We start from the raw sequence: 24,530 nt of genomic DNA on the forward strand, positions 1-24,530 counted from the left end.
GAAGCAAAACAATTTTATCATGTATTTCCCTGGTCTTGTTATATAATTATGTTGTTCAATTCCTAAAAAAAAATAATAAATAAAAAAACAAAATAAAAACAAAAGGATTATTAAGTTGTTGTATTTTTGGGACCGACAATGCTACGTAACTCAAATTTTGTGGCTCAAAAGTGGCTCAAATGGCCAAAACGACGTCGTTTTGAGTACAGAACAACATAAAAATGGCCAAAACGACGTCGTTTTGGCTATTTGAGCTACTTTTGAGCCACAAAATTTAAACTACGAGATATTTTCCTTTTGCGACGGTGTTTCTACATTTGTGCAGGTGTTCCAAGAATTGTGCTGTGCTATTTTAAATTAGTGGAAGTTAGTGTTGAGTTTGTTTTGACCTAATATTAAGGAGCTAAGAAAAGGAAGCTTTTTTTTTTTTTTTTTTTGATAAGTCTTCTTTTTAAAAGTTTTATTCCATCGAATTTATATTCTTTTTTATTATTCATTTAGATCCTATTTAAAACAAAAAGATCAAAACACCCCCAATCTCTCATATCCTCTATTAATGTTGATTTTTATTATGTTTTGGTAGTTCCCATACATCATGATGTTGACTGTCATTATATTCATATTAATTTGAAATGAAAAAGGACTTTATGAAATATAAATATAAATACATGGGACTAAATGGATTAAAAAATTCATTCATGGACTTCTTGGGTTAAGACACTTCTAAATGAGATTTATGAATAAAAATCCCAATGTTTTAAAAGAGTTAAGAGAAAATATCAATTATGATACTACCATATTGATCAAATTAACAATGTTTTAAAGGAGATAAGATTAAATGTCCAATATATTACCAAATTGATTAAATATCCAATAATTTCATGACATGTGTATTTTTATATTTTTAAAATTGAAAAAAAATTACATTAATACTTTAAAACTCAAATACTTAACAACATTTTTACTTATATAATAGAATAAATTTTAAATTAAATAAGGTAGATAAATCAATACTTGAAAATTTGTAATTAGTATTTTGGATATCATTTAATTCTTCCTTTTGAATTTTATGAGAGAGAATAGATTTGGATAAATTAGGAAGCAGATTATTTTATCTTTCCTTTGGAAAAATATAAATTTGGAATCAATATGATTTTTATTGATAATCAATAAATCTAGGAAGCCTCTCTAATTTACCTAAAAATTTACCGAGTTGGTAAATATTTGGTTAAACAGAGAAGGCTCCTAGTGTTATTGTTTTACAATTATTAGTTTAACGGCTTAGTCAATAGTGTTTTTTAAATTATTTTTAAGTAAAAATTCACAAATTTAATTAGAAGTAGTAATTTTCACAAGATTTTCGCGAAAAGTCTCTTTTTTAAATTATACATATAGATATAATTTTGGAAGAAAATTTTAAAATTTACTATACTTGATGGGTAAAGATTAATGTATGAAATATGGAATATTTATTAATTTTATAATAAATGCATTTTAAATTTTACTACAAATGTGTAATTAGGAAATTAAAAAAAAAAAAAAAATTAGCCTACTTGATGGGTAAAGATTACTTTTTTGTTTTTATTGCTGAATGAACCTCCTACTAACAACAACCCATTAGTACAAGACAAGGCGCATTTAAGTAGCGGTGGTGTTATATGTTAATTATTGTATTAACACTAATTATGATATTATTATAGAAAATATTTTTTCTCCCTAATTTCCCCTCCCCCCAAATAGTCCGAAATTTAAAAGAGAAAGAGAGAGAGAGAGAGAGAGAGAGAGAGAGAGAGAAAAGAGAGGGGAAGAGGAGGAGCTCCGCCCGCCGATCGTCGCCTGATCGTCGCCCGCTTCGCCTCGTCGCAGCTCGTCATCGCAGCTCATCGTTGCAGCCCCGCCGTCGCCGTCGCCTCCGCCTCCGCCCCTGCCCCCGCCCCCCGCCTCTGCCTCCACCCCGATTTTGTTGGCCCCCTCCAGTCCTCCTTCCTCCTCCTCCTCCTCCTCCTCCTCCTCCTCCTCCTTTCTTCTCTTCTTCTTCTTCCCCCTCCAGTCCTTCTTCTTCCTCCTCCTCTTCTTCTTCCTTCTTCTGAAAAAAAAAAAAAAATTCAAAAACGACGTCGTTTTTGAATTAGGGGGATTCAGGGGACTCAAATTTGTGCTCCCTAGCACGACTCTATTATTATTGACTCCACTCATTAATCACATTATAAATTTCAAAGACTCTTAAATCATGCCATGTCACCAATTAATAAATTAATTAATACATCAATTAATACATATAAGTAGAGCCTCCTTTGCTATTCCTCCTCCACAAATAAGTTTTCCTTTCAGAGCCTCCTTTGCTATTCCTCCTCCACAAATAAGTTTTCCTTTCAGATAAACTCCCACCTGGCTTCTGAATTTTTGACTATGGACTATCCTTCTGCCACGTTGGCTTCTCAAATCTTGACTGTGTAAAAGCCATATTTTATAAAAAAAAAAATGACTTTAAAAAAAATTATAAGAAAAAAGTAAGTCGAAAATAATGTGACAATAGTATTATTAAAATTATAAATCTTAATCACAAGTGTTTTCACATAAAAAAAAATAAATAAATACAAACAACCATATCATCTAATATGAAAAATATATACTAATATTTAATTTGTACATACTAAATCTCTATATTTTATTATATAAATGGGTAGTTTAGGATGATCTAAATAAGTGTACTTTTTGACTTTTATGAGTTGGGTTTGAAATAATATGATAGAGAGATAATGTGACTTAAAAGGATAGTGACTTTTTGACTTTTTAATTTTTTTAAGTTATGACAAACAATGTCAAAATGTACACTTTATTTAGGTGAACCTTATTATGCTTTTTTTTCTTTGTAAAATTGTCATTCACTATTAATAATTATCACATTCAATAATTTGCTAAAAAAAATTTCCTATCGCCAAGACAATTCAAAATTACCAACCAGTTTTACTCATTTAAAAGTTGCAAAATGATTTTCCTTATTTACAAAACTGTCTAAAAATTCAAATGTATGTATGTATGTATCTATATATAGATTTGTGTGGGTTGGTGAAACTACATGAAACATACATCAGTACCAAAACAAAGACAAGAAGATGGCATTGTCCATTCCCACAACCAGCATGGCCACCACTACCACCATCACCACCGTTGTCATCTCATCCATCCTTCTCCTCCTACCCTTTCTTCCCACCTCTTACTGTTCAGAAAACTACAACTCAGCCATCCCAGGCTCTGATATAGATCTCTTAGAGTTCCCTCTAAATTTAGAATATTTGGAAGCAGAGTTCTTCTTATGGGGATCTTTGGGTTATGGGTTGGATAGCATAGCTCCCAATCTCACCATGGGCGGTCCACCACCAGTTGGCACCACCAAGGCCAGACTTGACCCTTTCACGAAGGACGTTATCCTCCAATTCGCCTTCCAGGAAGTCGGTCACTTGAGGTAATTTCATTTAAATGATTTTTTCCCCTTTCTCAATACTATTCTACGATTCATTTGTTTGAAAAAAAAAATATATATATTTTTTATGAAAAATATGAAGAAATTTTTTTTAATAGAAAATGTTTTCCTATAAGGAACTTTGAAATTAATGTGTTAATGGTTATGGTAGTGGTGAAGGTGGTAGCGTAGTGGTAGTAGTGGTGGTAGTAGTGATGGCAGTGGTGGTGGTAGAGTAGTGGTGGCAGCGGTGGTAGGGGTGGTAGAGTGGCAGAGGAAGTGGTGGGTGGTGATGGTGGTGGTGGGGTGGAAGGGTGGTGGAGGAGGTGGTGATGTTGGAAGGATAGTGGTATGGTGGGGTGGAGGAGGTGATGGTGGTGGCAGGATAGTAGAAATGATGATAGTGTGATTTTTTCAAAAGTTGAATTTATTTATTTATTTATGTCTAAATAAATTTGTTTTTTATTGATCACATAAACATTTGTTGTTGACTTTTGTTTTTGTTGTACCAAATGCTATAAAATGTAGATTTTTTTTTTTAAAAATAAAACAAACCGAGTGTTGTTTTCTTTCACTTTCTAGATGCGTTGGGCTTGATCATCTTATAAATGCAGGGCCATCCAGAACACAGTAAAAGGATTTCCAAGGCCACTGCTGAATCTGAGTGCAGAAGCTTTTGGGAATGTGATGAATAGTGCATTTGGAAGGGCATTGAATCCAGCTTTTGATCCATATGCTAATGAACTCAACTTTCTTCTTGCATCCTATGTTGTTCCCTATGTTGGACTCACTGGATATGTTGGTGCAAATCCAAAACTCCAAAGCCCCATTTCCAAAAGGGTATGTATATATGCTACAATCTCAATAAGAAAGTGTACTGAATAACAATCAATTGAGAATTGGATGATGCAGTTGTGAATTTTTTAAAATCACCAACTCAAAAACAATTTTATATATATATAGCTTATGAGTTAACTGTGTCAATGATATTTAAAATAATGAATTAGTATTGTATGAATTTTACCTATTTCTTCACTTCTTATCCCGATGCATAAAATAAATACATATAAAATCCATCCTATCCAAAAAAACTCATGTAGTGATCAATAAAACTCATCCAATAATCTATGAAACTAACTTTTTTTTTTCTGCTTGCTATGTATATGTATCAGCTAGTGGCTGGGCTTTTGGCCGTAGAGTCGGGCCAAGATGCAGTTATTCGAGGACTTCTTTATGAGAGGGCAAGGGAGAAGGTGCAGCCATATGGAATCACGGTGGCAAAATTCACCAACCGCATCTCAAAGCTACGAAATAAGTTGGGAAATGCAGGCGTGAAAGACGAAGGCCTTATCGTTCCAACTTTCCAAGGAGCCGAAGGAAAGCTTAAGGGTAATGTTCTCGCTGGGGATCAAAATTCTGTTGGATATGACAGAACTCCAGAAGAGATATTACGGATTATATATAGCAGCGGAGATGAGCATGTCCCCGGTGGCTTTTACCCTAAGGGAGCTGATGGTAGAATTGCCAAATCACATCTACCATCTGCATAATGATGAAGCTTCAAATGAGTAGGAGCTAGTAAAGGCATTGAACTGAATCCTCTATTTTCAAAATTCTTAAAACTAGCAGACGTCGGTGTCAATAAGCTTCATTATCATGTAACACAGTCGAATGTAATGAGTATGATTCTTCCATTATGGTAAAAATGATAGATCATTGTGTGAAATTTCACTTTCTTTTAAAAAATTTCTCTATTCTAAAATTGAGATTTTTTTTTTTTACATAAAATTTTAAAATTGACCATTTCAGAGCATAATTTGCTCATATGCCAAGCAGACAATTCATTTTCACCAAACAAACATACATGACCACATATCATATATGTATATGCGTACATATAATAATAAAATTCTAATTATTGTTTAAGCTTTCCCGTCAATCCTAATTATGATTTTAATGTTATATGTACACATATAGCAGCAACTGCTCAAGCTTAGAACTACAATTAAGAGATTTATGTAGTAACCAAGTGAATATTATTTATTTCCTTGTATATAAAGATTTAGTCAAATCGAGATCATTTATCCATTTCTATGGACCTTTTATGTCCTCTTGAATCTGATAGATTTATAATATCATCTTTGTTGGTATGGACAATTTCATAAACTAATAAAATGTGAAGGGGCAGAGAATAAAACATAAAAGGGAATATGAGATCTTTATTTGGTTCGGTAATACATGATTTATTTTTTCTCTTAGATATGCAAATATAATTATATATATATATATATACTCATAAAAACGTCATTGCCTCGTAAAAATAAAATATATCATTGAGATTTGTTTAAAATACAGATTATTCATGTGGTTTGAAAAATTACAAATACCCTCTTATTAGAATTTTATTTAACAGAATTAACTAAAAAAATAAAATTCATAATTATTCTCCTATACAATAATAAAATTACCTAAATTATTAACTGAAACATATTTTTAACATTATTAAAAATTGTTAATTGACTTGATGATTTATTAATAAAATAGACGATTTGTTATGAAATTAGAAACCTTAGGAGTGGAATGTATTTTTTAAAATCATAAGGGGCGATTCGTATTTTAATCAAATCTCAAGAATTTCATTTATAATTTATCTAAATAAAAATAAAATAGAAAAACAATGCCATTGCCATGGCCGGCTACAATGGTGATGATATTAATGTTGTTGCTAGGGCATTTCAACATCTTTGGTGGAATAATGCTATATGTATTAATTAGTGTATCAATTGATGATGTGATATAATTTAAGAGATTTTTTATATTTGTAATGTAATTAATGAGTATGGTTAATAATAATATTATAATTAATTTTGATACACTAATTAATATATTAATTAATGCATATCCATAGGTACATTATGTTATAGTTTTTTAACCCTCGAATTAATCAAGGAGTGAGATTAGGTCAACACGATTCGAATCCATAACATAAATGGAGAAATTAATGGAGATTTAATAGTCAAATACTCTGAGTTGACGTATTTATCAATTAATGTTAGCGTCACTCATCAATCTAAGTGTAAAAAAATAAAAATAAAAAAGTAAAAAATATAAAAATAAATCTCCACCTTAAAAGTTTAAAAAGAACAAATGTGTTAGAATGACCATATATATATATTTTTTATCAAGTTCAAGTGTATGTTCCATACAAGATACAAAATATAATAAAACAACAATGCTACAATTTGAGAGAGAGAGAAAAAAAAAAAAAAAAAAACACCTTAAAACATCTTAAAAATTTTATATCAATGATGAATATTTATTTAAAGTGTGACTCTACAATAATAACATTTAATATATATCGTTAATCTGAAATTCATGATAAGTGCCATAGACTTTCTGATGATGATGGTAAAAGAAATATTCATCTCCCTAACGTTACGTTGGAAAAATCACCAAAAAAAATAATAAATAATAAATAAATAAATTATATTTTATTTTAGTACCGAATAATTCTCAAATCTTAAATTTATCAATCGGGTTATACCCCTTTTGACTGGTCTGATTCGATGTTGAATCTGAAGCGGGCTGTACCCGTTTTAACTTCGAACCAGATAGAGATATAAGCAAAGCAGTCAGGAGGGTCTTCCAGTGTCTGTGCAGTCCTGAATCGATTTTGTGAAAAGGGGCTTCGATTCTTCTATATCTCATCCCACTGGTAAGATCATAACGTAAATCATATATACACACATATCTATATACCAATATATTTCGTTGTTTATTTTTCGTACCTTTCTTAGCTTTTCTTGATTTGTATTGATTGGTTTGTTTCTGAAAAATTGATGACTTGAAACAATTACTTTTGTTTCTTGAAACTGCTCCTAATTCTCAGATCTGTTACTTTTCTCTTCTAAAATTGCAACTTTATGCGGTACACTGATAAGACTGACTGAGGTTTGAGAGGTGTAATTCGAACAGTGACTTTCTGTTGTATGAGAAATTCAAAATTTTGATGATGGGTTGTATTGGGTTTTTTTTTTTTAATGAGAAATTCAAAATTTGATGATGGGTTGAATTGGGTTTTTTGTTTTATTTTTTAAATTATTTATTTTTATTATCTTGTTATTGCTAGGTTCTTGAATAGAATTACAGAAAGAAGAAGCTATGGCAGGACATGATGATTCAGTTTCATCTGAGAAGAAATCAAGTGAGGCTGTGAATGATATCCCAACCTTCAATGCTGAGAATATGCAGAACAACATGAAAGCTGTCTATTACAGGTTTGTTTCTACACCTCCCTGCTATTGTCCATTCTTCATGATGAGCAAAGAAAAATAAATGGAGACAACTTGGCTGGCACTGGGCAAATAGATAATATTTTATTTTTGTATTATCGATTTTGACATTTACAACTATCATTGACAACATTTGGTTGTCCCGTGTGAATTGGTTGGTTCCCCCCTGTAGTTTGCATATGTGATGATGTGAAGGTATCAACTTACTAGGTTAAAGGTATGGTATGGTATGGTATGTTAGGAATCAATACACCATAATCAAACACACAAGAATACAATGATTTATGTGGTTCAACCCATAATGGAACTACAACAACGGTCGTTGTGGTTTCATTGTGATGTGAAAAGCGTTAGTCTTGTTGTGGATCTACAGTCAGGTGGTTAGTGTCCAGTACTTATTAGGATCCACACTACCCAACATGATATTAGCGTCAAATTTGTTACGTCATTTACAAGATATTTGCCTTTGCTGTCATAACTCTACCTTGAAAGATGGAAAAAAGTTGGTGGCTGGAATACATGGAATTATGGGTTTGGCAGTCATCTTTAGAGAAGATGCATTGGATTTGGGCAGTAAGGTTAATATGGCTATCATGGGTACTAGATTTTGCAAACATTAATCATGCTAGGTTTTGCAAGTTAGATTAGCTGCTTGCAGATGTGGTAAATAAGAGTGAACTTGTTCGAAAATGCATTATGTCATCTCTATAAACTGTTGATTATTGACATAGAAGGCCAATGGACACAGCTCTTGCTGTACAAGGTCCAGTTACAGATATGTTTGTAGAAGCTTTTAGGTGATGCTAACCACACTTACAATGTGCCTTGTACCTGTGCACCTGCTTTCCCTAATGTAAGCCAACTCTGTCTGATCTGTGATTATACTTCTCATGGAGCCATGTCTTGAGCCCAAAGAAAGCAGAGTTCCATTTCCTTAAATCTTATTTAAAACTTTAGGAATATGAAGTATGACAATGAGTTCACCCCACCCCCCACCCATCTTTCTTTTCTTTCATTACATCCTTCCCATGCGTGAATAATGTAGAACAAGGCATTACGAAAAGCTATGATTTGAGAGAGATCTCGTCCTCTGCATAAATCTAAGAAGTCATTGACTTCAATTTTGATTGAGAACCAAACATACATGTTTAATTGTACTTCATTATTTTTTTTGCAATTTTCTTATTCCTTCACTAACTTGTGAAATTAAATATTTGAGCTGTGATGCTAAACCTGAGGTTTCTTTATTTGTGCAGCCGAACATTTATGTCTATTATGGGTGGAGTCATTGCTGGAATTTTGGGATTTACTGGCTTGAATGGATTTATCTTTTATTTTCTTGTCATGGCAATTACTTCAGTAGGACTCATAGCAAAGGCAGGGTTTTCCATCCATTCATATTTTGATTCCTGGAACCAGATTATACTTGATGGCATTTTGGGCGGGCTTATGGTACACTCTCTACTATTTATTGATTAGTTCAAGTTTATTTCTTATTGAAATTTTTCGTTTATTTTTCCCAGGATTTCATACATGCATAAAATTACCTTAATATATTCTTCCTCTATTGAAAGTCTTTTGTTCAAGATTCAATTGTATTTGCTGATGTAGTTATTTTTTTCATTGCACATGGCCAAACCGTCTCAATCGATTTGCTTTGATTTTGTTTCCAATGAATGCCAATTCTACCATCTCACAAACTTGCGAATTCTTAATTTTATCCTTGCTTATTTTTACCATCCATCTTAACTGTATTTCAGCCTAGCACAGTTTATGAACATGCTGGTTCTTAGTTGCCTAACATTTTGCTCCACGTTGCTAGTCTTATACTCTTCTTGTAGAATGGTTTCCTCCAAGTTTCATAGGTGCACGCCCATTAAATAATACATCAAAAAACACTCCTCTGCTTATTTCATCCTTCTTTAATTCTTTGAATTACATCATCACCAATCTATCCTTAGGTTTAATTGACTGTAGTCTGTAGATAGCTAAAATTTTCACTTTCATTATAGAAATCAAACACGTAAATGAACACATAATGCACATGAATGGAAAAGATTTTATGAGGTTTGTAGTTGGGTCCACTTTTGAAATTTTTTATCCGTTCATATACATTCTATGTCCAGTTTGTGACTTGTTTTTGTGTTCAGTGACTTGTTCTTTCACTTTTTTTGTACCTCTGGCCTACGGTCTTTGCTACTTCCTCTTATGTATTTCTTGTTCTACTAAAATTACATACTATGTATTCCTCTTTACTCCTAACCAAACCAAACCAAGCCTCGCCTCAATTCCCATCAAATGGGGTTGACTACATGAATCCTTCTTCTCTCGACTCTATCCAAGGTCATTTCGTTAGTCAAATTAATGTTCATATCTCTATTCACTATACTAACCCATGTCAATTTAGGTCTACTCCTTCCCTTAACAATTCCATTTACCGTTACTGCATCGCATCTCTTCACTATTCCCACTGTTGGTCTCCGTTGTATATGACCAAACCATCTCAATCTATTCTTTCTGAACATATCTTCTATGGGTACTATTCCTAGCTATTCTCAAATATACTCATTCTTAATTCTATATTTTCTAGTCTTGCCACACATCCACCTTAACATCCTTATCCCAACAACGCTCATCTTATCTACATGTTGTTTCTTATATGTTCATCCCAGCAACACTTATCTTATGTACATGTTGTTTTTTAGTTACCCAACATTCCGACCCATATAACATAATTTCCTTTTTAGTCTTGTAGGTACTCGTACAGTATCCTAAACACACTCTGTCACTTAAGTCATTCCGTCTTAATTCTATAGACCACATCCGCTCCAATCTCCCCAACTGCTGTGATAATCGATCTTAAATAACGAAATGTTTACTCTTTAGGTAGTTCTTGGTTCTCAATCTTCACTTCTCCTCTGCTTCCATTGTTATTGTATTAAATTTACACTATGTACTCTGTCTCAGTTCTGCTTATCTAAATCCTTTAGATTCAAGTGCTTCATTCAAATACGTATCTTTACTCCTACTTATCTTAAATAATTTTGATTTTAGAGCTTCTATCCAAATTTCTCTTTATCATGTACCCTAGTTTTATTAGATCGATTAAATAACAACATCATCATCAATAATGTGCATGATGGAACCTTTATTTTCAATGTGTTTAGTCAATTCGTACATAGATGGTAAGGCCTTAATGCCAATTCTTAAATGTGAGCTGAAATGATTTAAAATTCACTTGTTTCACTTGTGGTTCTTCCTACTATAGTCATGTATCATACTTGTTTTGGGTTAGAAGATTGCAATATCTCATAAAATTGGCCTAGCTTAAGGACCCAAGTGGAATAATTTTTGGGACATAATTTATGGTGATGCATGTGTACTTTAGCAGCTTTATTGATTACTATGTTTTATTTCCTGCAAAATGTTAATTGGCTAACACCGTCTTGGTTTTTCTTTTTCTTTTTCTTTTTTTTTTTGCAGTCTTTCGTGCTGTTCTGGACGTATCCTTCTTTTTATAATTCATACTTTTCATAGACTTCAAATAGGAAACTTAGAAAATAAATGAAAGGCAAGGATGATGCTGTCAAAAGCCATCAAAATTATGTGGGTTTTACCTAAATCATAAAAGTCTATTTACCGGGAGATGTTACAATGTGCACCCGTAAAAAGGTGCATATGGTATGTCTGTCATTATTTTTTCACAAAATTTCATAATTTAAACTCAAAATGTTATAACTATTTTATTACAAAAGTCATAACTTTTTTTCACTGAAAAATGTCATAACAAAAATCACAAAAATGTCATAACATTATCATTCTTAATTTTAAGGTGCACATCATAAATTCGCTATTTACAACTTTACTACAAAATGTCATAACACACATCACAAATAATCATAATTTTTTTAAAATGTACACTAATTGAAAAGATGCACATTGTAAATTTCTCCCTATTTACCACATAACACACTGTCAAAACGATTTGGTTTGAAATCGTATTGTTCTGCTTCTTTCCTTGACATAACAAAGATTTGCTTATGACATTGTGCATATATTCTGAGGGCATATCTGCTACAACCTACATGGAATGGAGGAGAAGATCATGCTGTCACTGCTAGCTGCTATCATAGACTTCAATAACTTGCTATCCTGTGGCATTGTGAGGAGGAGATGGGAAGACACAGTTTCAGCTTTTGACATCTTGTACTCTTGTTAAACCATTTGAGTGTACGCCTTTTGTGTACTCGAGTTTAATTAAAAGTAATTGTTTGGCTTGATAGAAATTGTTAGAAGTTTAGATTTTTGTTAACTTGGGAAATCCAACTCCCTGCTTGTCAACTATTTTGTGTTACATTGGCATATGGACACAAATATTTGTGTCAATGATATCCTAACAGTGAAATTTTGGTATTTATTCATGCTTCCTCAGCCCTATGATGAGTTTTTAATGCAAGGCTGCTTCTAAATTCACACCTAAAATTTCTCTTTACTCTCATCTCTCTCACGAGGAACGTGCTCATTGGGAATCATGCTTTCTGAGTAGTAGGTGTGGAATTTGTACTTGAATGTATCTAAATGTGAAAATTCAAATGCCAATCTTTGATCCGGATTCAAGCTTTGCATCTCAGCAACCCATTTATTCTCTTGGTTAAAATTGTGTTTGGATTAAAATTGTGGTTGGATTAAGAAGTCGAGAAGAAATTTATCAAGGAAGAAAAAAGCCACTGAAATATAAATTGACTTTTCTTATCTTTTTGTTTCTCTTATGCAAAATTCTTCTCAAATTCATAATCCAAATAGAGCCTATGAATAAAATATGAGATGTTCTTGGATGTACCCAAAAAGAAAGAAGATACAAGTTAATGCAACATGCTTTTGATGACAGGTAATAAAATTGCACCAGTAATCACTTCAATGGTGGAAATTCACGAGAAAACAATAATTTGTAATCACAATGTTGGTGAAAATCTGCTAACGAGAATGCATACATGTAAATACAATCCCACAATTTGGGAATGAATTCATCAACCACCTTTTTTGCTATACAGCAGTAGTTCCTCAAACAAATACTATAAAACACAATCCATCATCTCTGCAAATTTTGTTACTGTGATGGAAAGTGAAGACTTGCAGTGGAGCAAATATGCTCAATGCTGATTAGCGGAAACTTGTTCATTCTAGTCCGTAAATTCTGGAGTATCACACCTGTGGAGTTTTTGAAAGAAAAAAGAAATGCAATTAGCAACACTATGACATAATAAGGGTCTGTTATGGTTGTGTTTTTGTTTCCCATTTTCATTTTTCAAAAAGTATAGAGAACTGTTTCCAAATGATCTGTTTTGAAGAAACAATAAATAAAAAAAACAACCCACTAAAAATGAAAATGAAGAAAGCAAAACACAACCAACATTGATGACTATTAAAGCATGCCAAGACTGAAATCAGCTTTGGAAAAACTCTTACCAGCATCTGAGGGATTCTTAGGAATATAAAAGACAGTGTGTACAAAAGGCTTGAGATAATCACAGCTGCAATGATGTTGTACGTCAGGCGCTTGTCGTCTTTACTTGGCACAAATGCCGTTTTCAACCTATTGGTCAGTTCAAAGAGCCTGTACGAAACCTGCAGACAAGGAAACAACATTATTCACTTCTACATCTCCGAGAGTTTTCCGAAGATGATATATCTTTTTTACTTACTGCAACATAGATGGAAGTGGTGAGCATGAAGTTCAACATGGGGTAGTTTGGTATCAGAGAGAGTAGAAATTTAGGCTGCCCATCTGGCACACCTGATCTGCATACGTACAGCACAAGTAAAAATCAGAGAGAGAGAGAGAGCATAAATATACACATCTAGATATAACCTATATTTGCACAATGCATAATAGGCACCTTGATGATTGGGACACACAGGTATAAATATTTATGCACAAACCTGGAAATTATGATTTCACTATTTCCAAGGAGCGGCAAGAAAAGCTTCGAAAAAATTATTCAATCCTTACATCATTTTATTAACATATAAAGATCCAACTCAAAATTTTGAAATTGATAAGAAATCCTCAAAACTTTCTTGTTTTATAAATTTATCCATTATCTGTATATCAATAAAGCAATATCATATCGAGCCATTTAAGTAAATAAAAGGAAAGTAGTGATTCAAAGTTCTGCATACCTTAACCATATGTGGATTTGAGATATGTAGGTCTCCAGTGTGATCTTTCCCAGCCATCTGGTGAATCAAAGAAAACAAAACCACAAACAAATCATCAAATAATTATATATATGTATATATATTCCAATTGACAGACAATGGTGTCTAAAGCATAAGGTTGACTTTTATAAACAGAACATGTGAAAAAAAAGAGTAAATAAGTAAAGTCCAATAACACTTACGCAAAAAGGGTTAAACTGTAGCTTCGGAAGTTCTGGGTCAAGTTTCGCAAGCATATGTACACACTGATCAACAAGAGATGTAATAATTGTGTAAACGACTAACAGAAACTTTCAAATATTTAAAATGCCGAGCTTAAGGGAAAGAAAAGCGTACGTGATAGGAATCCATGAGGTATAAGGATGATATTTATTGTACGTCACCTTAGGAAGCTTGTATACATACTCGAGCCATATATATCCCACCTAAAAAAATTACAAGGAAATGTTTGCTTCAAACAAATAATAATAGACAAGGATTGTGTTACAAGAAAGATATAATACCGTTAAGGAAACAATCGCAACGGCCACTTTTATCGAAATCCTACGTTTGACTTCTGTTTCCTCCAGTTTCTCCATCCACCTCTCAACCTACAAGAATAAATGCCACAGTTTAGTCACTGACATGAAATTGGAGGGAGAGGGAGGGAGGGAGGGAGGGAGGGAAGGGGGGGGGGGAGAGAGAGAGAGAGAGAGAGACAAATAAAAACCATCAAGATATTTACAATTCAGCCTCACCTCTGGAGTGTTTAAGGATCAAAGCACATATTTACTTCTACTTTGAATAATTGAAAAATGGCTCAGGTCTGTATGAAAACTTACTGTTGGATGATAATAAGCATATATCATTCCTATTATCCATATGTAGCGATCAAGGCCTGAGCGGAAATGCCACTCATGCAAGAGAGGAAGATTTGATTTTGAAGGAGCTGGGTCAGTGTATCCTGCAATGCATTTGTATGTTACATCATTGTGCCACATTAGTAACACTCAAGGTGAAGAGAGTGGAAAATAAAACTACGGCTGTTACTAACCAAGAAGGAAAGTAAATGGGCTCCAAACCAGATCGAACACTCCAGGTACTTCCCACATCAGAATAACAACTAAAAAGCAACTAATGATTTTTGCAGCAATGACTTTCCCAATATCATTATATTTGTTAAAAATACCAAGCGCCCCATAAACCATCAGAGTGAAAAGAGTGTGCATGGGACATATGTAGTACAACATGTAACTGTTGTTAAGGACAACGCAGCAAAAGAACACTAAAAAGTTAAGTCGCCACATCATCTGCCCAGCAAAAAATAATTACTGTCAGAAGTAGATAATTATGGAGATAACTCGGATAAAAAATGTTTAATGAATGTTTGAACTTATATGAGAAGTACCTGGGCAAACCTTGCAAAGCTAAAATCTTTGCGGACATAATAGTATGAGAAATTCCCAAATCCAGTCATCCACACATATGCAGCGATAAAAAGCCGTATTGCATTATAAATTTCTGTTGCGGCAAAGTAATGATACATTAAAAATAGTACCTGTACATAAAAGAGAAAACGTTAAGGCACCAACAATGACACATGCAATGCAAATAATATCTATACAAAGAATGACCAACTTTTTTTAAAGCATGCAATGTATGATGTCACAAATAACAAGCCCTGGAAATCAGAGCTAAAAAATAAAGCTAAACAAACACTAATTAACGGCATTGTGCTTCTCAACATATGTTCCCACAATGCATGAATCTTTACAAGTTTGTCCTGTAGTGGCAATAAAAGGCTCAAGGTAAAGGCCAGAAAGAAATTGGCTTCGTGTTAGGACTCATTACCGGATACATGGCAGCTCATGTTAAAACAAAGACGTCCTAGATAGAGCGAAAAAACAAAATTAAAATTTCAAAGCATACTGCTTCCAAGAAGTTAGAAAAAATTGCCTGAAACTTCTCTCACTCATCATAATTAATTTCCACATCAAGTTATAGAGGCAATTCATTGTGAGTTTGAGTAATTAACCTCGCATCTTAACGTAGTTAGAGTTTGGAATTTAGGAATCATTGATGAAAGAAAAAACTTAAAATTTTGGATGATTAACAAAATGAGTAGATGCAAAATGTGTTTTTCTCTTTGAAAAGTTCCAAGAGATGCAAGTCCAAGTCAATTTTACATTTGTCCAATAAGAAAACAGAGCCAATTCAACCCGGCCAACGAACTTGGGTGCCAGAAGATTCTTATTGACAACAAAATGGACATCAAGGAATGGTAAGTTAATGTTGAATTTAAGCATGGAGAAGTTATTCTAGATGTTTCATCTGATTAGGAAGTGAAAACAAAATTCTTATGGCTGAAAAGAGCTTTAATTTATTCACAGGATTAATGACTTAAGACAGAGTGTAGTTTGGAGGTCCTATAACCAAAAGATTTGATCAGCATCCCACCTCAATTAAACTTGAAGGAAACATTCCCGGGCCCTTCACAAACTGCTCCTAGTTCCAATTATAGAGCAGGGCAATAAATAAACTTTCAGCAACTTGTTGACTCTGTCTCTCTCTCTCTCTCTCTCTCTCAAACCATTTCCAACTGCAATCTCCCATCTCAAAGTTACTTCTCTTTATCAACTACCAATATATTTTCTATGGATTGACTACAAGATGCAGACAAGACAGGAAGTGTTTCCAGGTAGAGAAACACTGAAAGGAGCGGGAGGGAATTATATTGATTACAGCTTAAACTTCCAAACAAATCACAAGAGACACTAAAAAAAAAACACAAAGGAAATAAATTGTTTCTTTTACACTGAAAACAAGTAACAATAAATTAGACAATTCTAAAAATTAGACAATTCTAAGAAATAGACATGCCATCTTAAAAACTGACTAACCTGCATCCAACCTTTCCACTCTTCAGTTTGATGCCTGTTTAGATACAGTATGGATTTTCCTGAGATTGGTGACTTATCATGATGAATCTTGAAAGAAGTAATTGCTGAAACTATGATGAGAAGGAAGTAGAGAAATAAGAAAAGATCCCGATTGTAACTCTGCAAAAACAAATGATGGTTAAAAGACAAGCTCATTGGACACAACTTTGATGCAGATGGACCAAATTATAACTGAAATAGATACAAAAAACAATAACTGTATATCTTGGCCATTGTGAATTTTATGTGGAGAGGTGAAGTCCTCCCTAATTGTTTGGTTACACATCCAAGGAAGCAGAAGAGAGACCGAAGCGTCTGATAGCAGCTAGTCCGTCGACTAGTGATTTTGCCTTTTTTATCTCTCCTTTCTATTAGTGTTGGTTCATTAGGTTATGCCCATATAAGTGGATCAGGTTATGACCTAGCTAATCCTTTCATTTCCTTGTAAAATTCTGGGATATATATATATATATATATTTAAATAACATTTCAAAGTTGTTAAAGAATGTGATATCCACCCTTTCCTCTTTCTATATTTTTCACATTGAACTTTTCTTTTTAAGATTTAAAGTTGGTCTAGCACATACTTCACCGAAGACAATAACGAACTCATGGAATGAAAAGTATAAATTATAAGATGAGGGCATTGGCAAAACCTTTTTTGATTCACCAAAGAGATTTGTACGGTCACATAAGTAAAAGTAGATCAAAAGGACACCAAATTCAGATCTGTAGGGACAGAGAACAATAAGAAGAAAAATGAGAGTCAGCTTTCTAACCATGTCCTTCAAACTTACAAAGCTCCAAACCTTATGGTTTTAAATTGTGACGATGAGAGACTTACATGGCTCTGAGTGTCAATCGATTTTCTAGCAAGAAAGTCTCATCCATCAGAAGAAATCTGAAAAGTTAAAGAACATAAAGAATGTTAAATTAACCCGTTCATATTGCTCATAATAATCAAAGAAGGAAACAGCTATTTTTTCTAACCTAACAACGTGAGATGTGACAGGTGAACTCCGAGCTTTAGGAGAAGCTGACTGGAGACCTCCCCCCTCCAATAAAACAGCTCTGTCATCTTCTTTAACTGTTTCATTTGCCAACTCAACCAAGCTGATATCAGAATGCCTGCCAGTAAAACACTAAATGAGAGAGGAAAGGTGGAAGGAAAAGGAAAAAAATAACTAAGTATTTTCAAGCAACTATCTGAACACCAAGATACAATAAATTGGGATATTGATAAATTCACTCTTCTTTGGCAGATCGGATCCATAGCACCCCTCTCACATGGTGGAGCATGTTATATGAGAGAGAGGGTTGTGTCAGAGACGGGGCTGTGAATCCATAACAAAGAACTGTGAATTTAACAATTTCCAACAATTTGATTTGAACAATTATACAAATGACTAACAACGCAAAAATAACTTTGCTATAATAATAATAATAAATTGATCGTCCAAACGTTTGGGAAAAAAAAATGGTAAGCACCTATTTTTTATGAAACACTTTAAATCTATTTATTGAATTTTTTAAATGATGAAAACAATACCAAATAGGGCCTGTTAAATAAATAAATAAATAACAAATTCTATCACATTGTCCATGTCATGAAGTAGAACACTTCATGAATTCTGTTACAGCAATTATGATCACAAGAATTATTTGAGTTCAAGGTGAACCAAATCGCCAAACAAAGAAGTCTTGCTGTCTGTCCTTCTTTTTCTTCTTCTTCTTCCATTTTTTTTTATTTTTTATTTTTTTGGACGTGATTACAGATAAAAGCTTTCTCTTTTCAGGCAAGGTTGTTAAAATCGGGATCCTAAGTAGGATCGGTGAGAGCGTCTGGTAGATCAGATCGTAGGATCGGATCGAGGATCGTAAGATCCTACTTTCTATTAAAAAAAAGATAAAAATAAAAATAAAAATGATAAATATTAAAAATAAGGTGAAAAATCATAAAATCTACGATCCTACTTGCGATCCTACCATACGATCCTACACGATCCCATACGATCCAATGCGATCCTACACGATCCTACTTGCAATCCTGTTATAACAACGATCTGGATCGTTTTGGCAAAGTAGGATCGTACGATCCTACGATCCGGATCACGATTTTAACAACCATGTTTTCAGGAAAGGATAACTTAATTATCCATGTTTTCTCAATCAAACTATTCTAATTTCACAAATAGAATGTAGGATCAGTAACTGTCTTTTGTTTGCATAAATGAGACCCAACAATTGTCAAACAAAGCTTATTGGAAACTTGTTAGAAATTTCATGCCAAAACTAAGTAAACAAAATGGAAAATGCTATACGAACAAAAAAAATTTACAAACTTTTCTTACAAACTGATGTGGCATGGAGTGATACAACTTTGGAATGTGAAATGAGGCCCAACTTACTAATATTCTAGGTGACACATCAGTTTGTAAGGAAAGTTTGTTTGTATAGAACTACTCAAACAAAATATCTTAGAAAACTTTCAGAGAATGAGAAGTAAATTATGGAGGGTGAATAAGACCCTGAACTCAGAAAGAAAATTCTAAAATGATAAAAAATAATAATGTATGAAGTTTATATTATCAAAAAATTCAAATAATTAACAATAAAATTTAAACAGAGGCTGCATGGAGATGAAAGATTTTAACCCTAGACATATATTGCTGAAAGAATAATTCAAACTCACAACATGTAACAGAATATATACTGCATAAAAGAAACATTAGATGGTATTTGAAGGTGAAGAACTGTCTAACTAACGATTTGAACAAGACTGAATTTTTCTTGTACTCCAAAATTTCCGAATATATCCAAGCCAGAAATATTGGGATGATTCCAAGCAAAAACGACACCTGAAATTGGGAGATACACAAAATATGTTATGTCAACCAAGGAAAGGAATATACACTAACAAAGTTCGTAAAGAAGAGAGCACAAAACAGACATCAAGTTCAAAACGAAACAATGAACGATATTGCAATGACTAATAATACATATGAGACCCTTCACATTCTTAGTTACTAGTGGATGGGTGTGCTGTCAAAATTTGTAAAACACAAATTTAAATTTTGATTTGAAAGTATATATGTTGTGTGCCGATATTGTTTCCCAGACCAAAGTTCATGTTCAAGCCCCATCCACTTCACTATACAATTTACATTGTGTTAACACCATCTCAAGCCTTCACATATAGTATAGTATAGATAGATAGAAGAAGATAATAGTATAGATATAACTGTAATGCAAAGTCATTAACAATTCTATTGGTAATCACTAATTAAATTAATGTTACAAATAAACTTGTATTCTAAGCATGTGATCTAATGTTCTAAAAACTAGCTTTGGAGCTTGAATTATTAACCATTTTTTTTATGTATACAAGCTCGAATTACGACTAAAAGTGAAACAACAAATAAACAATATCAACAATTCTATGAATAGAACTTCTCAAATCTACGTGGTTTGCTGCTACCGACATCCTCAGGGGAAGATCTGATTGCGTAGAAGCTCAAAACGATTGAAAAAAACGAACATTAAAACCGAAATCACTCACTTGACCAGGGGTTAGAGGTTCGTGGATCACCATTTTTGAGATTTACAGAGAAAAAAATCACTATATCGATGAGTACGTATATATGTGTATGTAATGGAATGTGAATTGCTGGTTGAAAAACCAGATCTGCTAGAAACGAAGGTGGATATCTGAAATTCGAAGGGAATGAACCCTAGATTTGTTGCGAGAATGAGGGAATTTTCGGGCGAAATAATGATCGAGAGAGAGAGAGCGAGAGCAGATTACAGTTACTGTGAAAATGTCACAGCTTATTTGCAGTTATACGCTTCATTAATACATATTTTAAAAATAATTATGAAAATCAAATTTATTTCTCGTATACACATTTTATATTTTATTTTTATTTAAATTTTTCCCTAGCCTAGGTGAAATGTGTTTCTTTAAGAAATTAATTATAATTATAAACATGTGGAGTCGAGCATAATTGTAAATTATTTAAAACTTAATTTTAAATTTTAAATTAGTGTATTTTTTTGAATCACATCAATTTTTTATTTTTCTTTACATTTTTTCGTAAAAAATTAGAAAGTATACTAGGGTCCGTTTGGCAAGCAAGATTGGGGCTAAAATAGCCATAAAAGACAAAATAGGCTATTTTAGCCACAACAAACAAAACATCACATCCAACTCATAATCATTACACTCTTCTCTCACAAAAAAAGTCAAAAAAGTCAAAAAGTCAAAAAACTCTTCCCAAACCAAGCTTTTTAGCCCAGGCTAAAATAGCCAAAAAAGTCAAAAAGCCAACCTACTTCCCAAACGAAGGCTAAATAAATAAACCTCAAACAACGCTTAAAAATTAGGAAATTTTTTTTTAAGATCCCTAGTATTAAGATTTTATAGTATAAAGGACACTCAATATTTTCATAATGTCTAAGGTTCCTTAACATCGATCCAGATAATTTCTCTACACGAATTTTCTCTAGACTTTACAGAGAAATTCTGGTTCACAGAGAATTGCTCTAGACGAATTTTCTCTGGACTAGAATTTCTCTTGTCGAATTTCCTCTGGATTTCACAGAGAAATTCTGATTCACAGAGAATTTCTCTGGTCAAATTTGTGTGGCTCTATACAGAGAAAATTGTGTGGCTTTGTGTGGCTCTATCTAGAGAAAATTGTATTAGAGAAAATTTGTGTGACTTTATTCAAAGAAAATTGTGTAGAGAAAATTTGTATTTTTGATCAAACTAGAGAAAATTGATCAAAAAGAAACCTCAAGATCAATATATACCCAATCATTATTAAACCAGAGAAAATTCACTCAAAATCACATTTTTCTTCTTCTTTTTTTTTTCCTTCCAATGTCTGAGCGAGTAAACAAATTAATAGAGAAACTGAAGCAACCAAATATCAAAAAGAAACCAATACATCCTTGAGTTTTTCAAAAAAAAATTCATAGTAAACAACCAGAGAAAATTCACACAGTAGAAAAATCCAAAGAAAATTCACATAGTGGTAAAATTCAAAGAAAATTCACACAATGGCCAAATCCAGAGAAAATTCACACAGTGGCCAAAATCTAGAGAAAATTCACACAGTGGCCAAAATCTAGAGAAAATTCACACACCAAAACTCACACAACCCAAGAGTTACAGTGAACTTTGGCCTTGTTTGGGAAGTGCTACTTTAGTAGGCTATTTGACTTTTTGGCTATTTTAGTTTTGTGTTTGGGAAGATGGGATGAATTTTTAGTTGAGTTGTTGTATTGGAAAGTGTGTTGAAATGATGTTTAAATTTAAAATGACAAATTTATCCCTAAAAATATATTTTTTAAAATTGATATCAAGGGGTAAAATGGTAATTTATTTATTGATGTAACAAGTGTTGTAGCTGACAGTGTAGGCTGTGCCTACACTGCCGGCTGTGCAAAATATATATATATATATTTTTTTTGAAAAAGGTTCCAACATTGTTGCTTTTGGGCTAATTTCTCAAAATAGGCTATAATAGCCTCATTTTGGGCTTCCCAAACAGCGCCTTTGTATATAGAACTCAAAATCAAAATATGTAATTGTAATGAAATGAAATGAGAGTAGATTAAGATTTGGAGGAATTGAAAGGATAAACCTACAGTGACGGCGTCGTCGAGGAGTTGAGGTACATGTTGATGGATTTTGAAGGGTTCTCAGACTTAAGGTAGAGAAGTTGAGTGACGATGACATAAGTAGTGTTGTCAGAGATAGGACCGTTGATATAGATGATTCATTCTTTGAGAAGGTGAGAGAAGATGTCGCAGGCTCTCTCACTTCTAGAAGAGTGCTTGATCACCATTGATATCAGACTATAGCCCCTTCGATTCACTGTAGATGGACTTAATAGGGTGGTCATTTCACAGCAGAGCTTACTGATTATACTTCAAAGAGAGATAGATCTAGGGAATGAGAAAGAGAAAGATCTAGGATTTTGAACTGGTAGTTGAGATAGACGAGAGAGAGAGAGAGAGAGAGAGAGAGTGAGAGTGAAATATATCAAATTTCTCTGTGAGAGACCTTAGACATCAAAAAATAATATTGTGAATCTTTTTTATTACTAAAAATGGGAGAGGAACTTTAGACTATTTTTTCTTAAATATTAAGCTAATTTGAACTTATTGTTTATTTTTTGAATCAATCTCAAACAACCGATCACAATTTCTGAGGAATATGATAGATTTATTAGATCAGATTTGAGCTAAGTTGAAGAAATTGACAAGTTTCAATGCAAGTTTTACAATTAAACAACCTTCGAAAAAGTGAAACACAAGTCAAATTCAAGTAATTATGATTTATTTTCATTTTTGTACAACTATTATACTCGGCGCATATTATTTCTTTTTCTCTCATGGCTAATTGTGTCACTACAGTTAACAATGACAATAACAAAAATGTTACTTGACTATAAGATAAGGAAATCACATGCATTGAAGAAAAATAAAACGTTAATTTTCTGTACTAATATCTTACTCTAATTAATTGTTAAAAAGTCCGTTAAAAATGTTTTTAAGACCATATTTTAATTTATTTTTTTTTAGGAGTTGGGGGTTAGGTAATAATTGTTTTGGGTATAAAAATTAAAAGAGAAGCCATCTGTAAGTCATTTTGGTGGTGGTTGCACCTTATTGGCTAATAAATGTGTCCATTGGCCACTAAACTCAGTGAAAGCAAAACCGTGATAGCGAGCCATCAGCCGAAAGAAGACCCACTGATTTTCAAATCTAAATCTAAAATTGAAGTTTTAAATTTACTTTTTGCGTTTGAGATTGGATTGAATATTGTGCTGAGTCTAGCTCGAACGCTGCTTAAATCAATTAAGTACTAGATTTCGATTTAAAAATTCTTTATTGTAACATAAGCAAATTATAAATTAAAAAAACTTAGGTCTCGTTTGAGAACAGACTTTTTTAGTAACTTTTTGACTTTTAATTAAAATATGAGATTAAAAAAAATAGTATATCTGAAATGACTTTTTAATTATTTTTTAAAAAGATGTGCAAAAAGTAAAGAAAAAAATGAATATTTAATTTTTTGGTACAAGTTATCGATTTTTTTTATTTTTTAATAATTTTTTAACTTTTACACTAAAACACTTATATGGCAAATGAGACCTTAGTACAATTTTTTTTATGTACATTTTTATGTAGATGGAATTTCATGAGGAAGAAGGTGAATTCACATTAGTCCAAAACGTTAGCGCAAGGGTGTTTGGGGGACACTCAGAAAAGTTACATTTTTTATATATATATATATATTTTAAATCATGTGCAAAATTTTGAAAATGTCAAAATAAGCCAAAAAAAAATCCATTACTTTTTGGGTTTTTCTAAACTTTAAATTTTTTTAAAATTTTCGATTTGCCTTGCCAAGCATACAAGAAATTTTATTTTCATACACTTAAATAACTCAAAACATATCTTTTCTCAATATACACACCTATTAATTTATTTATTGATTAATTTTTTCAATTCACATACTAAAAATTATAATTATATCCCCACTCAAATATTATTGTACACCCACCACTTACCCCTCCCTTCCTTTCCACATACGTTTTTGATAACTTAGAAGACTGAAGTCCGAAA

General features: G+C 32.7%; 3 protein-coding genes across 3 annotated transcripts; 2 read left to right on the forward strand and 1 right to left on the reverse strand.

Annotated features, from left to right (window-relative positions):
* Positions 1-3,107: 3,107 nt before the first annotated feature.
* Positions 3,108-5,084, forward strand: LOC114300035 (desiccation-related protein PCC13-62). The gene is made up of 3 exons (XM_028244891.2): positions 3,108-3,466; positions 4,078-4,303; positions 4,636-5,084. Exons 1-3 carry the CDS (start codon positions 3,117-3,119, stop codon positions 5,011-5,013), a joined length of 954 nt encoding a protein of 317 aa, XP_028100692.2. The 5' UTR covers positions 3,108-3,116; the 3' UTR covers positions 5,014-5,084.
* A 1,765-nt stretch (positions 5,085-6,849) lies between these two features.
* Positions 6,850-12,172, forward strand: LOC114300038 (uncharacterized). The gene is made up of 5 exons (XM_028244893.2): positions 6,850-7,178; positions 7,593-7,740; positions 9,012-9,207; positions 11,239-11,258; positions 11,788-12,172. Exons 2-5 carry the CDS (start codon positions 7,625-7,627, stop codon positions 11,816-11,818), a joined length of 363 nt encoding a protein of 120 aa, XP_028100694.1. The 5' UTR covers positions 6,850-7,178; positions 7,593-7,624; the 3' UTR covers positions 11,819-12,172.
* A 459-nt stretch (positions 12,173-12,631) lies between these two features.
* On the reverse strand, positions 12,632-20,751 carry LOC114300037 (protein REDUCED WALL ACETYLATION 2). The gene is made up of 16 exons (XM_082877310.1): positions 20,452-20,751; positions 19,659-19,750; positions 17,883-18,020; positions 17,737-17,793; positions 17,549-17,621; positions 16,854-17,012; positions 15,362-15,511; positions 15,008-15,263; positions 14,796-14,917; positions 14,478-14,564; positions 14,311-14,399; positions 14,157-14,219; positions 13,936-13,992; positions 13,458-13,554; positions 13,222-13,380; positions 12,632-12,963 (listed from the first exon to the last, which is right to left on the reverse strand). The coding sequence occupies exons 1-16, from the start codon at positions 20,482-20,484 to the stop codon at positions 12,958-12,960; spliced, it is 1,638 nt and encodes a 545-aa protein (XP_082733436.1). The 5' UTR covers positions 20,485-20,751; the 3' UTR covers positions 12,632-12,957.
* Between the last annotated feature and the right edge of the window lie 3,779 nt (positions 20,752-24,530).

This window comes from Camellia sinensis, chromosome 7 (assembly GCF_055761805.1).
Source record: "Camellia sinensis isolate YWXY chromosome 7, ASM5576180v1, whole genome shotgun sequence".
NCBI lineage: Eukaryota > Viridiplantae > Streptophyta > Magnoliopsida > Ericales > Theaceae > Camellia > Camellia sinensis.